At 39.3% G+C, this 19,121-nt stretch overlaps 2 protein-coding genes, 1 long non-coding RNA gene and 8 other non-coding genes across 25 annotated transcripts in view; 1 reads left to right on the top strand and 10 right to left on the bottom strand.

Moving 5' to 3' along the window:
* The window catches only part of CEP295 (centrosomal protein 295), a 48,937-nt gene extending 42,331 nt beyond the window's left edge, over window positions 1-6,606 (top strand). For 5 of the 6 annotated variants that reach the window (XM_006162556.3, XM_006162557.3, XM_006162559.3 and 2 more), the window contains 8 exons: window positions 965-1,145; window positions 2,915-3,567; window positions 4,616-4,753; window positions 5,704-5,794; window positions 5,892-6,053; window positions 6,135-6,234; window positions 6,311-6,410; window positions 6,495-6,606. In XM_006162556.3, the coding sequence (XP_006162618.1) occupies window positions 965-1,145; window positions 2,915-3,567; window positions 4,616-4,753; window positions 5,704-5,794; window positions 5,892-6,053; window positions 6,135-6,234; window positions 6,311-6,410; window positions 6,495-6,539 (1,470 nt within the window). In that variant the 3' untranslated portion in view covers window positions 6,540-6,606. Of the gene's footprint in view, window positions 1-964; window positions 1,146-2,914; window positions 3,568-4,615; window positions 4,754-5,703; window positions 5,795-5,891; window positions 6,054-6,110; window positions 6,235-6,310; window positions 6,411-6,494 lie in introns of all 6 variants that reach the window. The other variant, XM_014593302.2, reaches the window with a different exon arrangement.
* LOC114004776 (uncharacterized) lies at window positions 6,453-6,968 on the bottom strand. Its single transcript, XR_003546848.1, has 2 exons — window positions 6,914-6,968; window positions 6,453-6,683 (listed from the first exon to the last, which is right to left on the bottom strand). It is a non-coding gene; the product is annotated as an uncharacterized LOC114004776 (long non-coding RNA).
* Window positions 6,757-6,887, bottom strand: LOC114004781 (small nucleolar RNA SNORA25). Its single transcript, XR_003546853.1, has one exon. It is a non-coding gene; the product is annotated as a small nucleolar RNA SNORA25 (small nucleolar RNA).
* Window positions 6,969-7,134: 166 nt separating the features above from the next.
* Window positions 7,135-7,263, bottom strand: LOC114004783 (small nucleolar RNA SNORA32). Its single transcript, XR_003546855.1, has one exon. It is a non-coding gene; the product is annotated as a small nucleolar RNA SNORA32 (small nucleolar RNA).
* Window positions 7,264-7,311: 48 nt separating this feature from the next.
* On the bottom strand, window positions 7,312-19,119 carry TAF1D (TATA-box binding protein associated factor, RNA polymerase I subunit D). 10 transcript variants are annotated; one of them, XM_027766005.1, is made up of 11 exons: window positions 17,188-18,785; window positions 15,897-16,266; window positions 15,387-15,562; window positions 14,620-14,674; window positions 12,739-12,915; window positions 11,651-11,681; window positions 10,619-10,645; window positions 10,383-10,413; window positions 9,421-9,463; window positions 9,023-9,068; window positions 7,325-7,383 (listed from the first exon to the last, which is right to left on the bottom strand). In XM_027766005.1, exons 1-5 carry the CDS (start codon window positions 17,241-17,243, stop codon window positions 12,772-12,774), a joined length of 801 nt encoding a protein of 266 aa, XP_027621806.1. In that variant the 5' UTR covers window positions 17,244-18,785; the 3' UTR covers window positions 7,325-7,383; window positions 9,023-9,068; window positions 9,421-9,463; window positions 10,383-10,413; window positions 10,619-10,645; window positions 11,651-11,681; window positions 12,739-12,771. The 10 variants fall into 10 exon arrangements, with proteins under 10 accessions (XP_027621808.1, XP_027621806.1, XP_027621802.1 ...); XM_027766001.1 differs by adding an exon at window positions 19,004-19,119 and having other exon boundaries at window positions 9,421-10,645; window positions 17,188-17,356; XM_027765999.1 differs by adding an exon at window positions 18,796-18,997 and having other exon boundaries at window positions 9,421-10,645; window positions 17,188-17,356.
* Window positions 7,779-7,851, bottom strand: LOC114004793 (small nucleolar RNA Z40). Its single transcript, XR_003546866.1, has one exon. It is a non-coding gene; the product is annotated as a small nucleolar RNA Z40 (small nucleolar RNA).
* Window positions 9,189-9,320, bottom strand: LOC114004782 (small nucleolar RNA SNORA1). Its single transcript, XR_003546854.1, has one exon. It is a non-coding gene; the product is annotated as a small nucleolar RNA SNORA1 (small nucleolar RNA).
* LOC114004779 (small nucleolar RNA SNORA8) lies at window positions 9,534-9,672 on the bottom strand. Its single transcript, XR_003546852.1, has one exon. It is a non-coding gene; the product is annotated as a small nucleolar RNA SNORA8 (small nucleolar RNA).
* On the bottom strand, window positions 10,500-10,571 carry LOC114004788 (small nucleolar RNA SNORD5). The gene has a single exon (XR_003546861.1). It is a non-coding gene; the product is annotated as a small nucleolar RNA SNORD5 (small nucleolar RNA).
* LOC114004784 (small nucleolar RNA SNORA18) lies at window positions 10,689-10,819 on the bottom strand. Its single transcript, XR_003546856.1, has one exon. It is a non-coding gene; the product is annotated as a small nucleolar RNA SNORA18 (small nucleolar RNA).
* Window positions 11,859-11,984, bottom strand: LOC114004787 (small nucleolar RNA SNORA40). The gene has a single exon (XR_003546860.1). It is a non-coding gene; the product is annotated as a small nucleolar RNA SNORA40 (small nucleolar RNA).
* Window positions 19,120-19,121: the final 2 nt, after the last annotated feature.

Raw genomic sequence — 19,121 nt, forward strand, 5'->3', positions numbered from 1 at the left:
TATTAAAGCAGATTGTTCATTGCAGTGAATATCCAAGAGTTTAGACTTGTCTTCTGCTAGAACAATAGGCCTTAACCTTGGCTGCCCGTTAGCATCATGTGCAGTGTTCTAAAAATCTCAGTGCCCAACTAACTAAATCAGAATCTCTGGGAGGCTCTGATACTGTGATTTAAGTTTCCCCAAGTGAAATTTTTTTTTTTTTTGAGAAGTTTTCGCTATAGGGCGTGTGCGCTCACCAGACAGAGAGAGAGAGAGACATAGAGACAGAAAGCGAGAAATCACCCCCCCAGAGGGGATGGTCACGCCACAATCCCTTCTCTTCCATTCTCCTCTCGGGATCTTGGGCACGCACGCACACGCGCCCGGCGTGAGTTCTAAGCCACTGGGTCTGGGACGTGAACCGTGGTCGACTACGTGGGAATCCAGCGACATAGCCATTATGCTAACTGCTGGTTCCCTCCCCAAGTGAATCTAATTTGGAACCTACACTGAAAACAGCTGATTTGAATTTTGTTCTATCAGCTTTATCTCCAGCTAAATGGGTATGACCCCATAAAAAGACCTGTGAGCTTTTTTTCAGTTTTATTGGTGGTGTTTTTTGTTTATTTGTTGTTTTTGCTTTAATAAACTTTCTAAATTATTTACATATTTAAACAGGTAAAGTGATTTTTGTGAAATTTAAAAAGCCTTCCTACAAAGTAAAGAAGCTAAGATTGAAACCTGGGGTTTTCTGGTTTCACAGCCTCATATCCTGACATCCCAGGCTAGAATATGATCTCTCATCATATTCTAGTCTCAACCCAGTTAATTCAGTTTGTTTTCTAAATAATATAAAAATCTTTCATACTGACCGAAAAGGGAAGAATGGGTTTGAATGAGCATAGTGAGTAGTATCAAAGGACTATAATGCTCGACTTGTAATACACAATCGGTATTTCAGCCTTGCCCTTCTGTTTTCTCTCAGAGCTCAGACTCTACATCTGAAAGCCACCATGTTACTGCATCATCCAGAAGTACAGTGTCTTTTCCTGCACCAAGGAGGGCCAGCCTGTACGCCTCTCTTAACACAAGCATGAACCAGCAGCCTGACTCTGGTTTGGCTCTTGCTACAGCTCAGAGTTTTGTTACAGAAAATACTGTTGAGGGTACGTATGACTAACTGTGAAAAAAGTTAAATAAAACCCATTCTTTTTTTTTTTTTCATGGTTCTGTACATCCATTTCCTTTTTTTCATGATCTTTTTATCGTTTCCTTGGAAATTGGGCCTACCACTTCTTGGTTTCTCTCCACTCCTGTCCTTAACCCTCTCCACATTGTTAAAGGTTCTGCTTTTTAATTATGTATTTATTTAAATAATGGAATAAATAATGTTTACATTTTTTACAGTAAAGTATAAAGCAACCGTTGCTTCTTGCCCTTCAGCCACCCTACTTCAATTCTTACAGTTAACGGTTAAAATATCACAGAACAAGGACACAGCAGATGTCAAGAGCCAGACCCAGAGACTTGAAATTCATGCTGAGCGCGTTTGCATGCATGCATGCCCAAACTCCCGAGAATTTTACTGGTTTTCAGTTTTATTGGTGGTGTTTTTTAAGAGAAGAACACCAGTGGAGAAGAAGGGATTGTGGCATGGCCTTCCCCTGCTAATTTCTCACTTTCTGTTTCTCTGTCACTCCAGCAAGCACATGCACCCTACTATAAAATAGGAATCTTTAGTTAAAAAGGAAATCATAGAACCTTGTGTTTTTTAATGTTACATGCATAGGCAGACACATGAGATACAGATACGTTTTATTCTAAGCCTTTGTTATTAAAATCAATACTCATTTCTTATACAGGGGGATACACCCTACTAGTATGTAATAGTCAAACACTACTAGAAAAGGAGAATGTTCATAGTGCGAGCTGTAGAGTTGTTTGAAAGTCACTGTAATCAGCCTTCCAGCATTTTTCTTTTTAATGAGAGATTTTTGCTATAGTGTGTGTGTACTTGCTGGAGAGACAGAGACAGAAAGCAAAAAATCACCAACACCGCCTCTCCTCCTCCTTCTCCCCTCTTTCCCCCACCCTCCCTGTAGGATAGCCACACCACAATCCTTTCCCCATTCTTTTCTCAAGATTGTGGGCATGCACACACATACGCTTGGTGAGTTACAAATCACCAGATATGGAACTTCACCTGTGGTCAACTACATGGAAGTCTAACAACATAACCATTACATCATCTGCTGGTCCCTTCTAGCCTCTTTGTTTTTATTACTTGCAAGATGGCATGCGTCCTCGCCAGAGAGAGCAAGAAAGAGAGAACCCCTGATTGGAGTGTGATTACACAGTACTTTTTCCTCTGTTCTCTATCCCATCAGGATTTAGGATACACATGGCACACATGCACGTGTGTTTCAAGTTACTTGGGGCCAGGGTTTGAATCACAGCCATGTGGGATCTGGATCCCTATACATAGCATTTAACTGGTATCCTCTAAGGCCAACCCACCATCCTTATCTTTCTATTCATGTTTTCTTTTTGGAGAGGTTTTTGCTATAGGGCACCTGCACTCGCCTGAAAGACAGAGAGGCAGAGAGACAGAAAGCGAGAAATCATCCCCCCAGGGGGAATGGCCACACCACAATCTCTTCTCCATTCTCCTCTCGGGATCTTGGGCACGCACACACATGCAACCGGCGTGAGTTTAAGCTGCCAGGTCCGGGACCCGGACTGCAGTCGACTACATGGGAGTCCAGTGACATAGCCATTATGCTAACTGCTGGTCCCTCTATTCATGTTTATACACATCAACTTTTGCTCCCAAAATTGCATGGAATAACCTGACTTATTTGCAATTTACACACAAACTGCTACTGTGTTTAAGTTTTACATATGATAATTAATTTCCTTCAACTTCTTCATGTAGGATCTGAACAATCTTTTCAACAGCTTCTGCCAGAACTTTCTTCTCAGGAAGGAAGCCACCATGCTGACCTACCAAGTATTTTGAGCATTGAAGCAAGAGATGTTTCCCAAGACATGCAAAACCAGAACTGCCCATCTGAAGAGAAGACTGAAATACTACAAAATAAGAAAAAAAGTATTCCCTTCCAGCTCTCTATAGGCAATTTAAGTTCAATCTGTAATTCATCTGATGAGGCTAATACATTTGATCAGTTACATGTACAGTACAGTACTCCATGCGGTTCTACTTCTAGTGAGTGCTCAGTAAAACACCAACTAGAAAAGGAAAGGCTCGACTTTGAAGAATTATCGAAAAGAGGGGTTCTTAAAATGTTAGAGAGTCAAGGACTTATTGAAGATGATAAAAATGGAACCTGTCCGATTTTAAATGCAAGCCCACATGTAGAGGAAATTGACTCTCAATTATGTGTAAGAACAGTGGAGATGGGAACCTCACTTCAGACACCATATTTGTCAACTGTTCAAAATGAAAAATATTTTGAGAATTCAACTAAAACTGGAACTCCAAAAATCATAAATCTATCTCAGCTAGCACCATCAGAGCCTTCTGTAAATTCTGGATCATTTTCATTTCAAAACTCTATTCCAATCTGGGTAAGTGAAACTCGTATATAAACAGCATTAAAGTTCTTTTTCGGGGTAAACTTTTGAAACAAATTACCAGAGAAGCAATATATTTACTTGTTGATATTCTTACCTAAGAAAATCAAGCTCATAGTCACTGGAAGTCTCAAGTGAAATGGCAAAAATTCCAAATTTTGAAAGCTGGCCTCTGAGGAATTTTTTTAAGTGGGGATCAGGTGGATGTTAATCTGAGGGTGATAGCCATGGTCTGAGCCATGCTCTTGGAAAGATTTCTTGTTCTGCTGTCCTTTCTTGAGCTAGTCCTGAGAAGTGGTGCCTCAGTCCTGTGGTTCAGTTCAGCACTTTCAGGGTTGAACCTTTTAACACTGCCCAAATAAACCTATTATTGAAACAGGTATTATTGTTTCTCACTGACTTAAGTTATATCCTGCTGGGCTTCAACTCCAGGCATCTGAACATGGTTTTTACCTAATTATGTGGTTTGTCCTTACACACATAAACATGTAAGAGACTTATAAGGGCGGTGTTGAGACCACAAATGAATTTTACTTGCCTGTTGTTTTTTTTACCTGTTTATAAACTCCTGTTGAGTATTGATTGAAAAACTAAAGATATCTAGGGAACCAGCAGTTAGTGTAATGGCTATGTCACTGGACTCTCACGCCGTGTGTGTGTGTGCGTGCATGCCCAAGATCCCAAGAGGAGAATGGAGAGGGGATTGCAGTGTTGCCATCCCCCAAGGGGTGACTTCTGGCTTGCTGTCTCTGTCTCTGTCTGGTGAGTGCACACGCCCCATAGCAAAAACCTCTCCAAAAAAACTATAGAAACAGTGCTCCACCAACCCAGTTAGCATATGCTCATGTTCTCCAGTACTGCACAGCCTCCTGTCGCTTGCATCTGTTAATTCCCTAGCCCTATATGAATTTGTTTCCTATTAGTACAGCAGATATTTTCCTTTGTTAAATTTGTATAAAATGTATGTACACTCTACAAAGTCATTTGTATCAATGATTTAAGGCTCCTTTTTAACATATTTTCTTTGTGATGTACTACATAGGAGACAGAATCTGGGCATGGCATAATGGAAGAACCAGAACTAACTTTAATAAGCATCAGTGACATCAGTGTTACTGAAGTGGATTTTGCAAACCTAACTCTTGAAGAGAAGAGAGAGAATGAGGCAAGCTGTTTTCAGGTAAATTTAACTGCAAAGTAGAGAGAAGGAAATTTTAATTTTTCTTTAACATTAGAAACATTTGTCAATTTCATTCCCCATAGTAGATGCAAACACAGGTAAGCAAACAAGCCTAAAGTGCTCAAACCTAACAGGAAAAGGCCTCAAAACGTCTTGAGATATAGTTAGGGTGGTATACAGGGTTGAGCTAGATTTCCTGCCTGCCTTTCCTCATTGAAGACATTTTGTTCTAATTACCAAACAGGTGTCCTAGAAGATTGGTAAGGAAATCCAAACCTGAGGTGAAAACGTATTTCAGCTCTTAAGGCAGTTATTCCAAGAGGTTATGCTATGGATTCAATTCTTATTCAATACTAAATATTAACAGTTGACACCTGTGATCTGATGTTCCTACAGCTGTCTAGTGCTAGTCAAAATGATAATTGTTACAAAATCTTGCATCAGTATGTGTCCTAATGCCATGTCTTATAAATGACCCCGGAGGGGGGTGTAGCAGTTGGCATGCTGTTTGGGGGTGCAGGATTCCCACATGGATGACTGCAGTTTAAGTCCCAGACCCAGTGGCTTGCTTTTTCCTTTTCCTCTCTCACTCTGGTCAAATTAAAATAAGTGACTCCCAGAACTACAATTGGTAATCTCGTTTTTACAAGAGTAGAGAGGGAATGGACAAAAATATGGTATAGCTGATACAAAAAGGGTTAGGTACAAGTCAAGGATGGGATGAGAAAATAGGTTAGAAAATGATTAGGACTTAGTGAGAAAGCAAGTTTCTGGGACTTGAACAGTGGTTGGCCATGTGAGAGTCCAACTACCATGCCACTGGCAGAACCAAGAAAACATTTTAATCAAATCAAAAGCCCTACTTTCTTAAAGATAGATGCATTGAGCTTGCTAGCTAGGTTAACAGGACAAGTAGTACCGCACAACTCATGTGGCTTTCTTACAATTAGGTGCCTGGATATCCTCTTCCTGTATTAGAAACAGAAACCTCCAATGATCCAGCTGAATTAGATACGGAGAAGACAGTGACAACATCCACAGGTCTGTATGCCTTATACCTTGTGAACAAGCTCCCCATGCCAAAGTTATCACCCTCCACACACAAAGCTGCATGTGTTCGTTCTTTTTGTTGTAATAGAAACGCTTCCAAAGCTTACAGATACACCAGGGAGCTTACAAGAAGCATTTATAAAGAGAAAAAAGTCATTTATAGTGAGATCAGCCCAGAGGCAGAAAGAAATAAGGAATAAAGCACGTGTCTCTGAAAATTCTCAATTACAAGCAGTTACACCATCTACAGGTATGTTTGAAAAATCCAACTTCCACTAACAGCTAAATCTTGAACCTCTGATTGTAGTTTCAAAGAAGTTCATTTTCTCAGGTTCATCTGTAAGTTGCCTAAAGGGTACAAATAAAATTAGAGTGTCCCTTCCTGAAGACAGAAAGATGGCACAAACCGTCATGCACCAAAGGGCTCTGAGGTAATTTTCCTTTTAGTATTTTCACAATTCATTCTTCTGAAATGTTCATCTGTAACTCTAGTTAAATTTATCATAGATTATACAATCAATTAGCTGAAGTGAAACAGCAAAAGGAAGAGAAAGCCAAGCAAGAAGCTTATGCCCAAAACAGAGCAAGGGCAAAAGAATTTCATAAGGTGAAACAAATGTCCCCATTCTCAAGTCAACTTGATCCAGGCTAAGATGAACCAATTGTAACAAATTTTTATTTTTTTCCACAGAAAACACTAGAAAAACTTCGAGCCAAAAACAAAAGTACATGCTGATTTTGAGGGTTTTTTTTATGTATATAAGCAAAATTATTTAAGAGTCAATAAATTCTTATTTAAGGAATATCTGAATTTCTGATTCCTTCCGCTGCTCACCAAGACCACCACCTTCATTCCTCCAAGGCCCAAGTCAAGATAGTCCTACAGAAAAGACAAGAAAGACATTTGTTAACACTGAGATGCTCACACTTAACCAGTCATGATTATTAATTAGTCTTGTATCTCCCCAGGAAAACATAGTGCTATTACTGAGCAACTATGGCATCCTATAGAGAACTTCAGTCTTCGGTCACTGCGTAAGAGCTCCTGGTTTTATAGCCTCAGGAGCCCTCTTTGAAATGACCTATATAATGTCTCTTATGTGTACATACCTTTTTAAAAGAACTGGTACTTAATTCATAGTTGTCCTGTCAGCCCTACCTACATAATGATAAATAGGTTAGTTTTAATGACCAGGTATGAATGACCATGTAAAAAGTACTAGCACCAGCCTCCTCCTCTTAGCTCCCCTAAGTCCCATTCCTGGTGGAAGGGAAATGGCATCTGACTATTTCTACTGGATAACACAGATTTCCTAATAGGTTAAAAAATAAAATGTTCCCAATAGGCTGATTTCTAGCAACATAACAATGTAGCAGATAGAAAACCTAGTGGGAAATTTCTTTATGGTCATGTCCACAGCAAATGAGGAACTGCATTCCATAAGCCTTGGTAATGACCATTCATACCATGGCAAATATCTTGGGTTAACAAGAAAATGATTACTTGCCACAATTTTTTCATGTCTTTCTTGTTCTCCATTAGAACTATGGACATACTGGTGACTTCAACGTCTGTCCACCTATGGAAAAATTCATATTTCAAATTCAGATTTTTCATGAAATACAAAAAATAACTACATTTGACTTTGCTTAACAAACAAAAAATGTTTCCTTAGGTTCCAAAGTATACAAAACCCCAATGTTCAACTATTGAAAATTCCAGAGTTGAATTTTGACAGTTATTTATGTGCTTCAATCCCACTTATTTAAATTAATACCCTATTTCCATTGCCATCTACACTGATTTTAAGCATCTGTTGACAAATCTCCTACTTGGAAGTAAATTTTTCCACCAACTTTTTGAAGCTCTGTATAATTTTAAATGCTCTTAAGACAGCCATTTTGAAGCGTGCACTTCGGGTGAACTTTACCTTAGAAATCTTTTATAGTATTCTCAAATATAGCTAATGTGTATGGATGTTCAGAAAGGCTATTTTCACTCAGCCCACTCAGAGCAGTTGAACATTTTGCCAATCATCATAACATCATTTATAAGTGAAATCATATACTGACAGAATAAAATCAACTGGGTTTGGTTGCAATAGATTATTAGGTAAAAACTAATGCTGGTCTAAGTTTCGTGGCTTAGTGGTTAAGGCGCTGGACTCCCACATGGTTGACCATGGTTCAAGTCCTGGACCTTGCAGCTTGAGTCACACCAGTTAAATGGGCGTGCATGCTCCAAATTACAGGAGAATGGCAAAGGGATTGGGACACAGCCATACTGATGCACAGGAGCACAGGGCTGATCAGGTCCGCACTCAGCGAAATATGGGTTCTTGTCCCATGTTCAAAGAATTAGCTGAGGACACAGATTAGGTATAGCAAAGGGGGAGTTTATTAGCAAAGTGGGGAAATTATCATCAAAACGGAATTTATTAAAGGAGAGGGAAGGGTAAACAGAGCTCCTAAGAAGGGAGGGGGTCCCGGAAATCTATCCTCTAGGTGAGTTTTTTATTTCTTTTTGAGTTTTGCTATAGGGCACGTGTGCTCGCCAGAAAGAGATAAAAAGCAAGAAATCACCTCCCAAGGGGGATGGTCATGCCGTATTCCCTTCTCCTCCATTCTCCTCTCGGGATCTTGGGCACGCACGCACACGTGCCTGGTGTGAGTTTTAAGCCACCAGATCTGGGACATGAACTGCGGTCGACTACGTGGGAGTCCAGCGACATAGCCACTACAGTCACTGATGGTCTCGGCAAGAGGTTTTCATTTGGGTCAGGAAGGGCTTTGTTCAGACCTAGGTTCTAGGTGAGGCTTGTGCATGCATTCTGCTCCTGGTAGGGACACATGCTGTATGGGTCCAAATATTTTCCTAATTTTGAAGGTTCGGAGACTGTCTTGAAGCTTTGAGTCAATTAAAACCATTATCTTCTCTTCTTCCTTGAATGTGGTGAGGCTTGGAAAAAGCTGTTTTAGATCTAGGTCAATCACTGAGTCATCACTGTTTCCATCTTAAAACATAGCCATTTTGTGACTCCCATCTTGGGCCCATATCCTAACTATATTTATAGAGTCCCTGTCTCCTATCTCAACCCCTCCAGGGTTAGGGGGATTTCTCACTTGCTGGCAAGTTCACACACACCAATGCAAAAGCATCTTTAAGAAATTGTTTTTAACAAAATATCTGCAATTGCCTTCAATGTAATTAAATCTTACCCAGGAATATTGGGATCCAATTTCTTTAAATAATTGACTTCGGGCCCTAAAAGTTGAATTGTAGAAAATAAGTACTAATGTTGGCAAATTATCATATTATTTTCTCCTTAATTGTTTCTAATACTAGTTCAGTATTTGTTACGTGCTTTGACATACGAAATTAGCAAAATGTTACAGGTCTCATTGTCACCACTGTAATACGTTTACTGTGATGGAAGCATAGCCTGTGTCTCAATTTAGCCACATTAACAATTTTGGACACTGATCCACAGTGTCCAATTGAAACTAGAATGAGGCTTTATGAAAGTTCCTCAGGAGATACATGCATAGTATAAGCATGTTTTTACATCAATGCTTGCTGGCAATGTTATAAAAGCAAGATAAATAGAAAGCCTTACACTTTTAGCATGGCTGCATCTGCCTGGTTTTCAAAATGACACCCTAGAAAAAGAGAGAGTAAGTGACTTACTCCTGAGACTAGAAGCAAACTAGTATTGAGAAACTACAGAAGTACTGTATCAATAGAAATACCAGGTTTAACATGCACAAAGCCAAGAAAACCAACGATGCCAGATACTGAATTTCTGTGGCACTGTCCTTTGAACACTGCAGCAGAAATAACCTGCTGAGTGCAGATACCATGCAGTGCAATGACGGAGCTCTACATATTCTTCTCAAGGCTGCATTGTTGTCACTCGGAAACTTTCACAAACCTCTAAAACTCAAGTACCCATACACCAGGTCTAAAAATATTGCACATGGGGACCAGCAGGTGCATGGTGGTTAGGGCTGGATACTCCCTCAAGGCTGACCACGGTTCAAGTCCTGGGCATGGCGGCTTTCTTTCTTCCTTTCCCTCTCTCTATGTCCCTCTCTGGTCAAATTAAAATAAATGAAAGAATGAATTTAAAAAAGAAAAAACTTAAACATAATTTGATATTGGCGCTCTAGTGAGGAAATTATATTAACTTCAACTATAATCCTAGTCACAATATAAATATAGTTGCCGTAACTGGAAATGTCCAGATCACTATTGCTAAAATCGCCAACTTAGGTAAAAATTTCTTCAAAGTGATGATGCAGTATCTCTCCTAAATCAATATATCCAAATACACATGGTATTAGGATGAACTATGTGAGCCAGAACTTGAACAAAGCATGCAAAAAAACAAAAGCAGTGTCACTTGGTGGGCTTGGACATACGGTCTTCAATGTTTGCTATGTATACATGTACTGTAGCACTTTATTTTTGTGAAGGTCTTACTAATTGTTTTATATCTAAAATAACTCCTAGTTATAAAAATATTAGTAGGCTATACTCAATTTATCATAGCTTGATTCCTTCATAAATGTCACTTACCTCTACACAGGAAATCAATTCAGACTTGTTCCTACAGAAAAATTACCACACAATTTGGAAAGACATGATCATTTTGTTATTACAAATGTGAAACCCTAAATTTAAATGTAAACATCCCACTGTCAGAATTAAGTTTTAGTTCATGTCTGCATCATTCAGCAGTTGAACAGTTAAATTCATCATCTGAGCTATAGTTGGATTCCCAAAAGACTACAATGTCACCAATTCAAACTTACCTCAACATCTGTGGGATGTGGTAATACCTGGATAAAAAAATGATTATGAGATCTTTCATACTTTTAGTCATTCTGTAATGTAGTTCTTTCTCACAGAATTAGCAAATAGTCCTGTGAGTAAAGCAAACCACACTGTTACTCTATGAGGCGTTTCCAACGATGTGCAGCTACAGGAAAAGCCACATCGGGATAGACCTCAACCACTGCATGCAAATTCCAAAATGTGTAAGGACCCAAAGGACAGCGATTACTAGCAAGGACTATCAAGACTTTCAGCTTTAAATTATGAAATTATACAAAAAAGGAAACAGTTAAAAAGAATCTCCCATTTTAATCCCAAAAATAAAGCAGTCATTTTCATGAGACTACTTACAAGCTGGAGTATGGAATGATAAATAAAAATATGACAACTATCACAAAATAGCTACTTTAGATAAACACCAGTCTGATCCTTAAGGTCTTTCAATACTTCAATTTGGAATGTTTTTCCCTTATTGAATTCTGAGATTATAGAAAATTATAGCTCAACAAAATTCTTGCCTCAGAACTACAAAAAATATTTTCTGAGCTGTTTGACATCAATTATAAAATAGAAGCATGTGAAGATGTCAAGATGGGGGCATTACCAGTTAGGATGAAACAAATTTTCGATTAAGCTATACATTAGGCTCAAAGTATTATGCATTTGAGGCCTTCTAAACCTTCCAAGTGAAGTGAGGCTATGATACCAGTATAAACTGTGTGAACCTAAATCTAAGAATCCTTTTTGAAAATTGGTGTCATGATTGAAAATTAAGAGATACAAATCTCTCCTAATAGAAGGCCTATGGGGATTGGCAGGTGGTGTAATGGTTGGGGACACTAGACTCCCACATGGCGGTTTGAGTCCTAGGCTTGGCAGCTTGGCCTGCTTTGCCACTTTCTCTTACTCTGTCCCTCTTTGGTCAAATTAAAAACAAAAAATAAGGTTAAATAATTCTTTAAAAACAAAAGAAAGCCTGTGGAGGTTTAAGCTGACATTTAAATACATACCTTTAATTCTCGACATTTTCAAGATAAAAGCCTTAAAAATAAATAAAAAGAACAATCTTAATATATCCTGTCAACTTATGAATTAGATAGAATATAATTGAGATTTTCCTCATGTCCAATGCTTTTTAATTATTAAACCATGAATCATTTCTGGATCCAACTTTTATTGATATGAATGATCCTATCACTTTGAACTGTCTTGAGCAGTAATATTCCTTCTTATATGTATCAAAACTCATACTAAGCAATGAGTTTTGGGTTGCAAAAGAGGATTTATTTTTTGCACTTTTCTGTGTCTTTGTCTAAAAGACAGACAAAAACAAATTCAAGTGCTAAAATAAAATGCTGATGTTCATCAGATTATTGAGTTAAACCATGATTATCAGTATCACAAAATGGCAACTGAATGTCAATATTAGAAAAGTTCCAGGTTTTGGGCCAACTGGTGATGTGGTGTTAAAATGACTGGATCCCAGTGCCAACTGATCTGTGTCCCAGACCTGACATCTCAGAGGCACAGGCCTGTGTGCATGCATACACCAAAACCCCTAGAGGAGAAGGGATGGTGGGTGTGGACATCTACCCTGGTGGTTGCTTTGGATAGCACAGGTCCTATGGCAAATTTTTTAAAATTTAAAATAAGTATCCCACATTGTTTGCAAAGGAAAATTAAGTTACTATAATACTAAATATCTGTTAGTGGAAGAGTCACTTTTAATAAACATTTACATTAAAATAGTGCATTTCAAGGACCCTCAAGAAGATGCTTAGTTGGCAGTGATTTTAAAGATTTTTTTCAGGAGCACAATCTACTTTATGATTTCAGTGCTAAAATGACCTCTGTAAACTCTTACTATGAAATCATTAAGCACTGAAAAAAATATTAATAACTATTGTTTGTTATTTATTAAGTGATGATGTTTTAGCCTTTACATGATGTTTAAATATTTTTTTGTTTTTCCTAATTATTCTCTAGGATTTTCATAAAACTTTTCCAGAGACAACATTAACAGGTTCATAAAACAATTTATTCACCCCCAAGCTGGCATGTTTCTACAGAAAGCCATTTTTTCTTCTGTCCTGTTTACCTTCTTTTCCATTCATGTTCCTCTCTTTTCAGGTCATTCAGTCTTCTGCCCAGTGTTTTTGGCCTTTGAAGCTCTCTTTTTAGACAAAGCAGGTTCTTTAGTATTCTCTTGTCCTAAATATACATCCATCTTCTTAGAAGCTGGGAATTCAGAACTTATTATAAAACAACTATCCTCCTGTGTAAGAAAAAGTAATAGATAACCAAATGATTTAGTAATTCCACATGTCTGAGTGCTGTATTACAGATTACCTTGAAACTACACCTAGGTGTTAATATCCTAAAAAGAGTAGATTTGTGGGTTGGCCAGTTGTATGGTGGAAAAGGCAGCTGGGTCTACCTTGGCCAAATACAGTTTTGAGTCCCAGACCTGGCAGCTTAAAAAATATGCAGGGTTTCAAAAACATGGGGTGTTTATGTATGAATGCCCAAATCCCAAAAGGAAAAACTGAAATGGGACTGTGGTATGGCCAGTGACTCCCCATGGGGGAGATGCTTATTTACTTTCTCACTGTCTCTAGTGAGCACATGTGCCCTCCTCTAGCAAATTAAAACAGTAAATTGGAATATCCTGTATGTGAAATGTTTGGGCAAACTGTCAGATTTCGGAGTATTTGCATATATATGCTATTCTGAAGGAAACAAAGACTAACAACAAAATTTAATATAAGCCTTGTACGGTTTTATACAGTATTTCACTTATTATGCAGTACTTCATTTTGTGCAGGGAAATGAGGTCAGTACTCAGCAATCAGATAACAAAGGTGTCATTATCTCAGTCACACATGTGGACAATCTAGTTGCTTTAACACCTGCTATAGTCCTGTAAGCAACCATTTCTTTTTCTAAAGAATTATTTAATTTTGTTCATTGTTTTAACTTTTTAAATTTGAACAAAGAAAGCAAGCCACCACGTCTGGGACTCCAGCATCCTAACTACCACAGCACTTAGCAATTGTTTCTTATTACTCACACATTAAGCACCCAATATTTTCATTGGTATGTTCACTCTAGAGCACAGAATGCTAAAATTTAGTAATGCAGGTAGGCCTTGAGCCCACATGGAGCATGCCCAGCATAAAGACCTTCTTTTTTTAAATTTTGGATAGACTGTGTTATCTGCTAGTATTTTTTGACTGAAGATTTGTCACATGCGAGTTAGGAGTTTTCCATCTGTGATAGCACGTTGGTACTCAAAATTTTGGATTTTTGTACATTTCAGATTTTTTAAAGAGTTTATTTTTTAAGATCTATTCATTCATTTATTTTAATTTGACCAGAGAGAGAGAGAAAGAACACACGCAGCAAAGTGAGAATGCAACCGTGGCTGGCCATGTGGGAGTGTCCAGCACCTTAACCATCACACCACCTGCTGGTCCCTATGTACATTTCAAATTTTATATTAGGGATACTCAATTTGCATTGAAAAGTTCACAATCTCTCATACATATACACAAAATACATTAAGTTGATATTGTAAGGTAGCTATAGTAAGGCAGCATCCCATAAGCCTGAGACCATGTTGTGCGAGTGTCCTAAGTGGCCTAGGTTTATGCCAGGCATGATAGCTAGCTGAGGTAGGGGTGTAACTAAGGCATGAGAACCCTACTAAGCATTGCCTATCTTGTACCCTCCTCATGGAATAAATTTAAGGCCCAAGTAGCTTGGAGAATACGCTGCGTGCTTGTGCATGCCCCAAGGGGTGCTTTCTCTCTCTGGCAAGCGCCAAGTGCCCTCTCACAATTAAAAGAAACTTGTGTTAGTACATTTCTTGCGTAATACTTCTCAAAAATTAGTTTGAAGACAAAATAAAATTACTGTTACAATTCCTCGTATAGCAACTCCTGCCTTCCCAAAATAAAATAGGAATAAAGTCACTTACTACCAATTTGATATCACATTCATCATCAGGCTCAAGATTCATTGCTTCATCTGTTCTGTAACATTAAAAAGCATCATTATTGAGTGTTTAGATTTGCTCAATTAAGTTCCATTTCATTATTCGCATGACAAAATCATCACCTAATTATCTGACATAACAGCCATGCTGTTATCCAAAGAGCAACTGTATTACCCCAACTAGTTTACCTATATTCATTATTAAAATCAATATTTCTTTTAAAGAACTATTTAACTTTATTATTTGGGTTTTTTTTTTTTGTTTATATTTGACCAGAGAGGGACAAAATGAGAGTAAGAATGTGAAAAAGCAAGCCACCAGGTCTGGGATTTGAACAATGGTCGGCCATGTGGGAGTCTAGTCCCCTCACCTTGTCACCTGCTGGCCCCTTAAGTTACTATCTAAAAATTGGCCAAATTCAGAGCAATTAACATTAAAATTTAACTAGATAGGGAACCAGCAGTTAGCGTAATGGCTATGTCGCTGGACTCCCACGTAGTCGACCGCGGTTCGCGTCTCGGACCCGGTAGCTTAAATCTCACGCCGTGCGCATGCGTGCCCAAGATCCCAAGAGGAGAATGGAGGAGAAGGGATTGCGGCGTGACCATCCCCCCTGGGGGGTGATTTCTCGCTTTCTGTCTCTATGTCTCTCTGTCTGGCGAGCGCACGCGCCCTATAGCGAAAAACCTCTCCCCCCCCCAAAAAAAATAACTAGATAAAACCCACAACCAAGGTATGATTCAACTTACACTGGCTCTTCAATAGGAGAAATGGATCCATCATCATCCAAATATTTGTATCTACGACTATCAAGATCTTCTTTTTCTAAATCTTCACCAACATTCATTTTATTCAAGGATTCCTTAAGGTGGTGTTCATATTTCAGCTTTTCAATGTAGTTAAAAAATCCTCTGGCAACAGCTTGCTGTATATTAAAAACACCATACTTTAAATCACGGCTTTATGAGATTAAAATCTTCTCTTGACTTAGGTATCACAAATGCAACTAGAAACTATGTGTGCTCTAGGACTTTGCATTTAAAGAGCTGTCACTAGGATGAGTTCAAGTAATTTTATTTATATAGACAGCACTGAAGCATTATATTCAACAAAGTACATTCACTGCAGAACACACCACCTTAACACTTCCTTAAACAAAGGAAGGCTGAGATGGCAGATGGGACAGTCTTTTAAGTATAAAGAGTCAGTGTAGGAGGCAATTAAAATCAGACTGTGTCCATATGTATAAAACGACATACCTCAAAAGTTAAAATTTTCCTCCATGGTAATGGGTTTCTTCTGTTCTCTGATTCTGTAAACTTATGGCCTTTGCCTCTAACTTGTTTCTTGTCTATCTGTGACCGTCTAGTATTTTTACTTCCTTTCGGTCTTCCTTTTTGTCCTCCTGTTGGCTTGTATTTTCTTTTCTTCCGTTTCCTTTTCTTGAATCTTTCAAAAATAGCTTTTAAAGTCAATGGTTTTGGTTCAAAGGATGAGTCGCTTGATGAATCTTCTTTAATGTTCTTAGGTGAATAAACACATTTTTGAGTTTGGTTCCTTTGCCTCCATGCAGGTGAGGACGGAACACACTGTGTTTTAAATAAACTGCTACCAGACCAGGAGCTATCACTAGAAAAATGGAAAGAAATCAATATCATCTTATGATACTGAACGGTAACTACTAATACACACTATTTCTTCTGAGAGCAACTCAGGAAAACACTCTGAAAATATTAAAACCAGTAAACAAGATGGACTCCATACCAGCCAGCCATTCAGTCCTAACCACTTTAATCTGGACCACAATGCCATGTCAATTACTAAAAAATAAAATTTTATCTCCCAGAAGAAAGTCAAAGCCCCACAAAGGCCATCTAGTCTCACTACTAGAGACTCCTCTAAATAAAACATGGCCTGGGGCTTGGTGGGTGGTTTAGTTGCATCACACATGACTACATGAGTTGAGTCTTGGACCTGTAAGCTTGAGAAGCACGTATCAGAGTGTGCCCAAAATACCAATAGAAGGGAAGAAATGGTGGAAACCATGACCATTCCAAGGAGGGTCATTGCTTTCCTCTGGGGAAGTGCATGCATTCAGGGGAAAAGGAAAAGGGGGGGGAACAAACACAAAAACAAGTTGGGAAGAATACCAAGTGAACCCAGGAAATATTGTCCCTAAACTGTGTTTCCCTTTAATATATTCAAATTTTTTGAATGGAAAAGTATGTGATGATACATCCAACTATAAATTTGGAAAGTCAGTGTGATCCCAGTTCCTTTCCCAATTCCTAAAAATTACCTTATTTTTTAAAAGAATTATTTTATTTAACTTTATATTATTTTTTAGTTTGATTAGCCAGAGAGAGAAAGTGAGAAAGCAAGCCACCAGGTCCAGGACTTGAACCATGTTAGACCATGTGGGAGAGTCCAGCGCCTTAACCACGCCACCTGCTGGTCCCTTGCTACTCATTACACACAAAAACTCCTACTTTCCTAGTAATTCAAATACAGTAAATGATGTGTTCAGTTTCCCAATGGAAATCCACTCACCTTTGATTTTCAGATTCTACAGTTGAATCAGATGTTGCGTAGTCAGGTGAATCCATTCCTGATGTAGTCTTCAAATTTATGCACCACTTTCTCTTTGCTTTAGTTTCCCGAGATTATTAAGTTTAGTTAATGGGATTCAGCGTCCCTAATCAAATGCTGACACACGCGGCTAGTATGTAAGACAGGGCAGTCATGACATCAGTTTAGGCAAAATCATCTCCCAGGCCCTTATGCCAACCACGAACAGTCCACTTCCTATCATTTTCTAATAAAAACGGAACTCAAGTTTTATTTTTCAGTTTTTGTCCTCTCAATCTGTTCAACAAGATTCCATAAAGCCATTCACATCCAACAACAAAAACATTCCAATACAATAAGTTTTACCCACAGCAAAACAGTAATGTGCAATTACTAACAGTCAACAAAAAGCCATAGCCCAAGAGAAAAGGCAAACTTATCGGAAAAACTTACAGAAAGCCAGAAGGCAGTGTGGCCTCTGTATCCACAAACATCCCCTAAACAGGATCCTGATCCACAATTTAACTCCTGGACTCTTTGGTCTTCCCTACCATATAATACAGTGTCTTGGTCTTTATTAGTGTAAATTATTAAGTTCTGAATTCTCAACCTCTGTGATAAAAAAGCTAAGGCAGACTACGTGATGCTTTTATTAGCCTCCTTGAAACAGTATATAGTAAATAAGGCAAAATATTTTTTATACTTGAAAAAACTACTTCACTCTTTACTGTCCTTTGGTCTTTAAGTTTTTGCCAGAGCACGTGGGCTCTCTTGAAAAGACTGGGAAAAATGAGAAATCACCCTCCAGGGGTGGTGGCTGCCAAATCCTATCTCCCATTTTCATCTGGGGATTTCGGCCTGTGGGCACAGTCCCGTATTTCAAGCCATTGTAAAAGTCATTTTGTCCCTGGCAGAACAGCCCAATTGGCCATGTGGGATCCCCCACCCCTGGGCTCCACTACTGCTACCTGGCCGGTCTGGTCATTCCTTTATTTTGGTATTCTTTAGCATGCTTGGGAATAGACAGATGAGTCATCATAAATCCCAAATTGATAAACCAAAATTATTTCAGATACAGGAAGAGGACAAGATCTAGAACTCGGATCGGTCAAATGCCCAACAGATATGTGTTAACTTCATGATAGTTTAACTCTTACATGCAAAATTCCAAAATGTAATAATAAGGCAATCTCTGCACAAAACCAAAATTCAATTTTAAAAAACTCAATTATCATTAACGGTGTTATATATGGTTCATTTCTTTTAAAAATACACAATTAAATTTGCTCCAAAAATCACGTCATTGGAACCTGTTTAGACTCAAGTGCGACTTACTCCGACTCCGCAGTTGCTAGGGGCCACGTGGCCCGACCGTGGCTCCCTGCACATTCTATGAATCAGTAATGGTAACCTCAATTGAGAGGCATAAATCAGAGAACGTTTCCCTCGCCAAGAACGTGGTAAGGGACCTGCGACCCAGGAGCCACCTCTATTCTATTCGCTTGTGCGGGCCGCGCGCGGTCAGACCCGCTAGGCCTGGAGGACCCAGACTCCGTCCCCCGCATCAACCCGGAGTCCGGAGATACCTACAATGGGCCACCGCTGCCGCGTCCACCAGGCCCGGGCGGCCCTGTCCTCTTCCGGTGCACCTACCCCAGGACGGCAGACGGCTCGCTCCGGCCAGAGCCCGCCCCGCACGGGCCTCGGGTCAGGACACCCGACCCGGTAGGCGCGGGGATCCCGGAGGCGTATACTCGCCGCCCTCCCACCCAGGCCCGACAACACACCAAGGGCCTACCTCCGCAGCCGCGCGGAAGGAAAGGAGCTGGGGCCTGCGTGATCCGCCTAAAAGTGAGGCCGAAATCTCGCGTTACCACCGAGCGCCCAGAAGCCGCGCGGTGGAAGGAGAGACTCTG

This window comes from Tupaia chinensis, unplaced genomic scaffold, assembly GCF_000334495.1.
Source record: "Tupaia chinensis unplaced genomic scaffold, TupChi_1.0 Scaffold140218_1, whole genome shotgun sequence".
Classification (NCBI taxonomy): domain Eukaryota; kingdom Metazoa; phylum Chordata; class Mammalia; order Scandentia; family Tupaiidae; genus Tupaia; species Tupaia belangeri.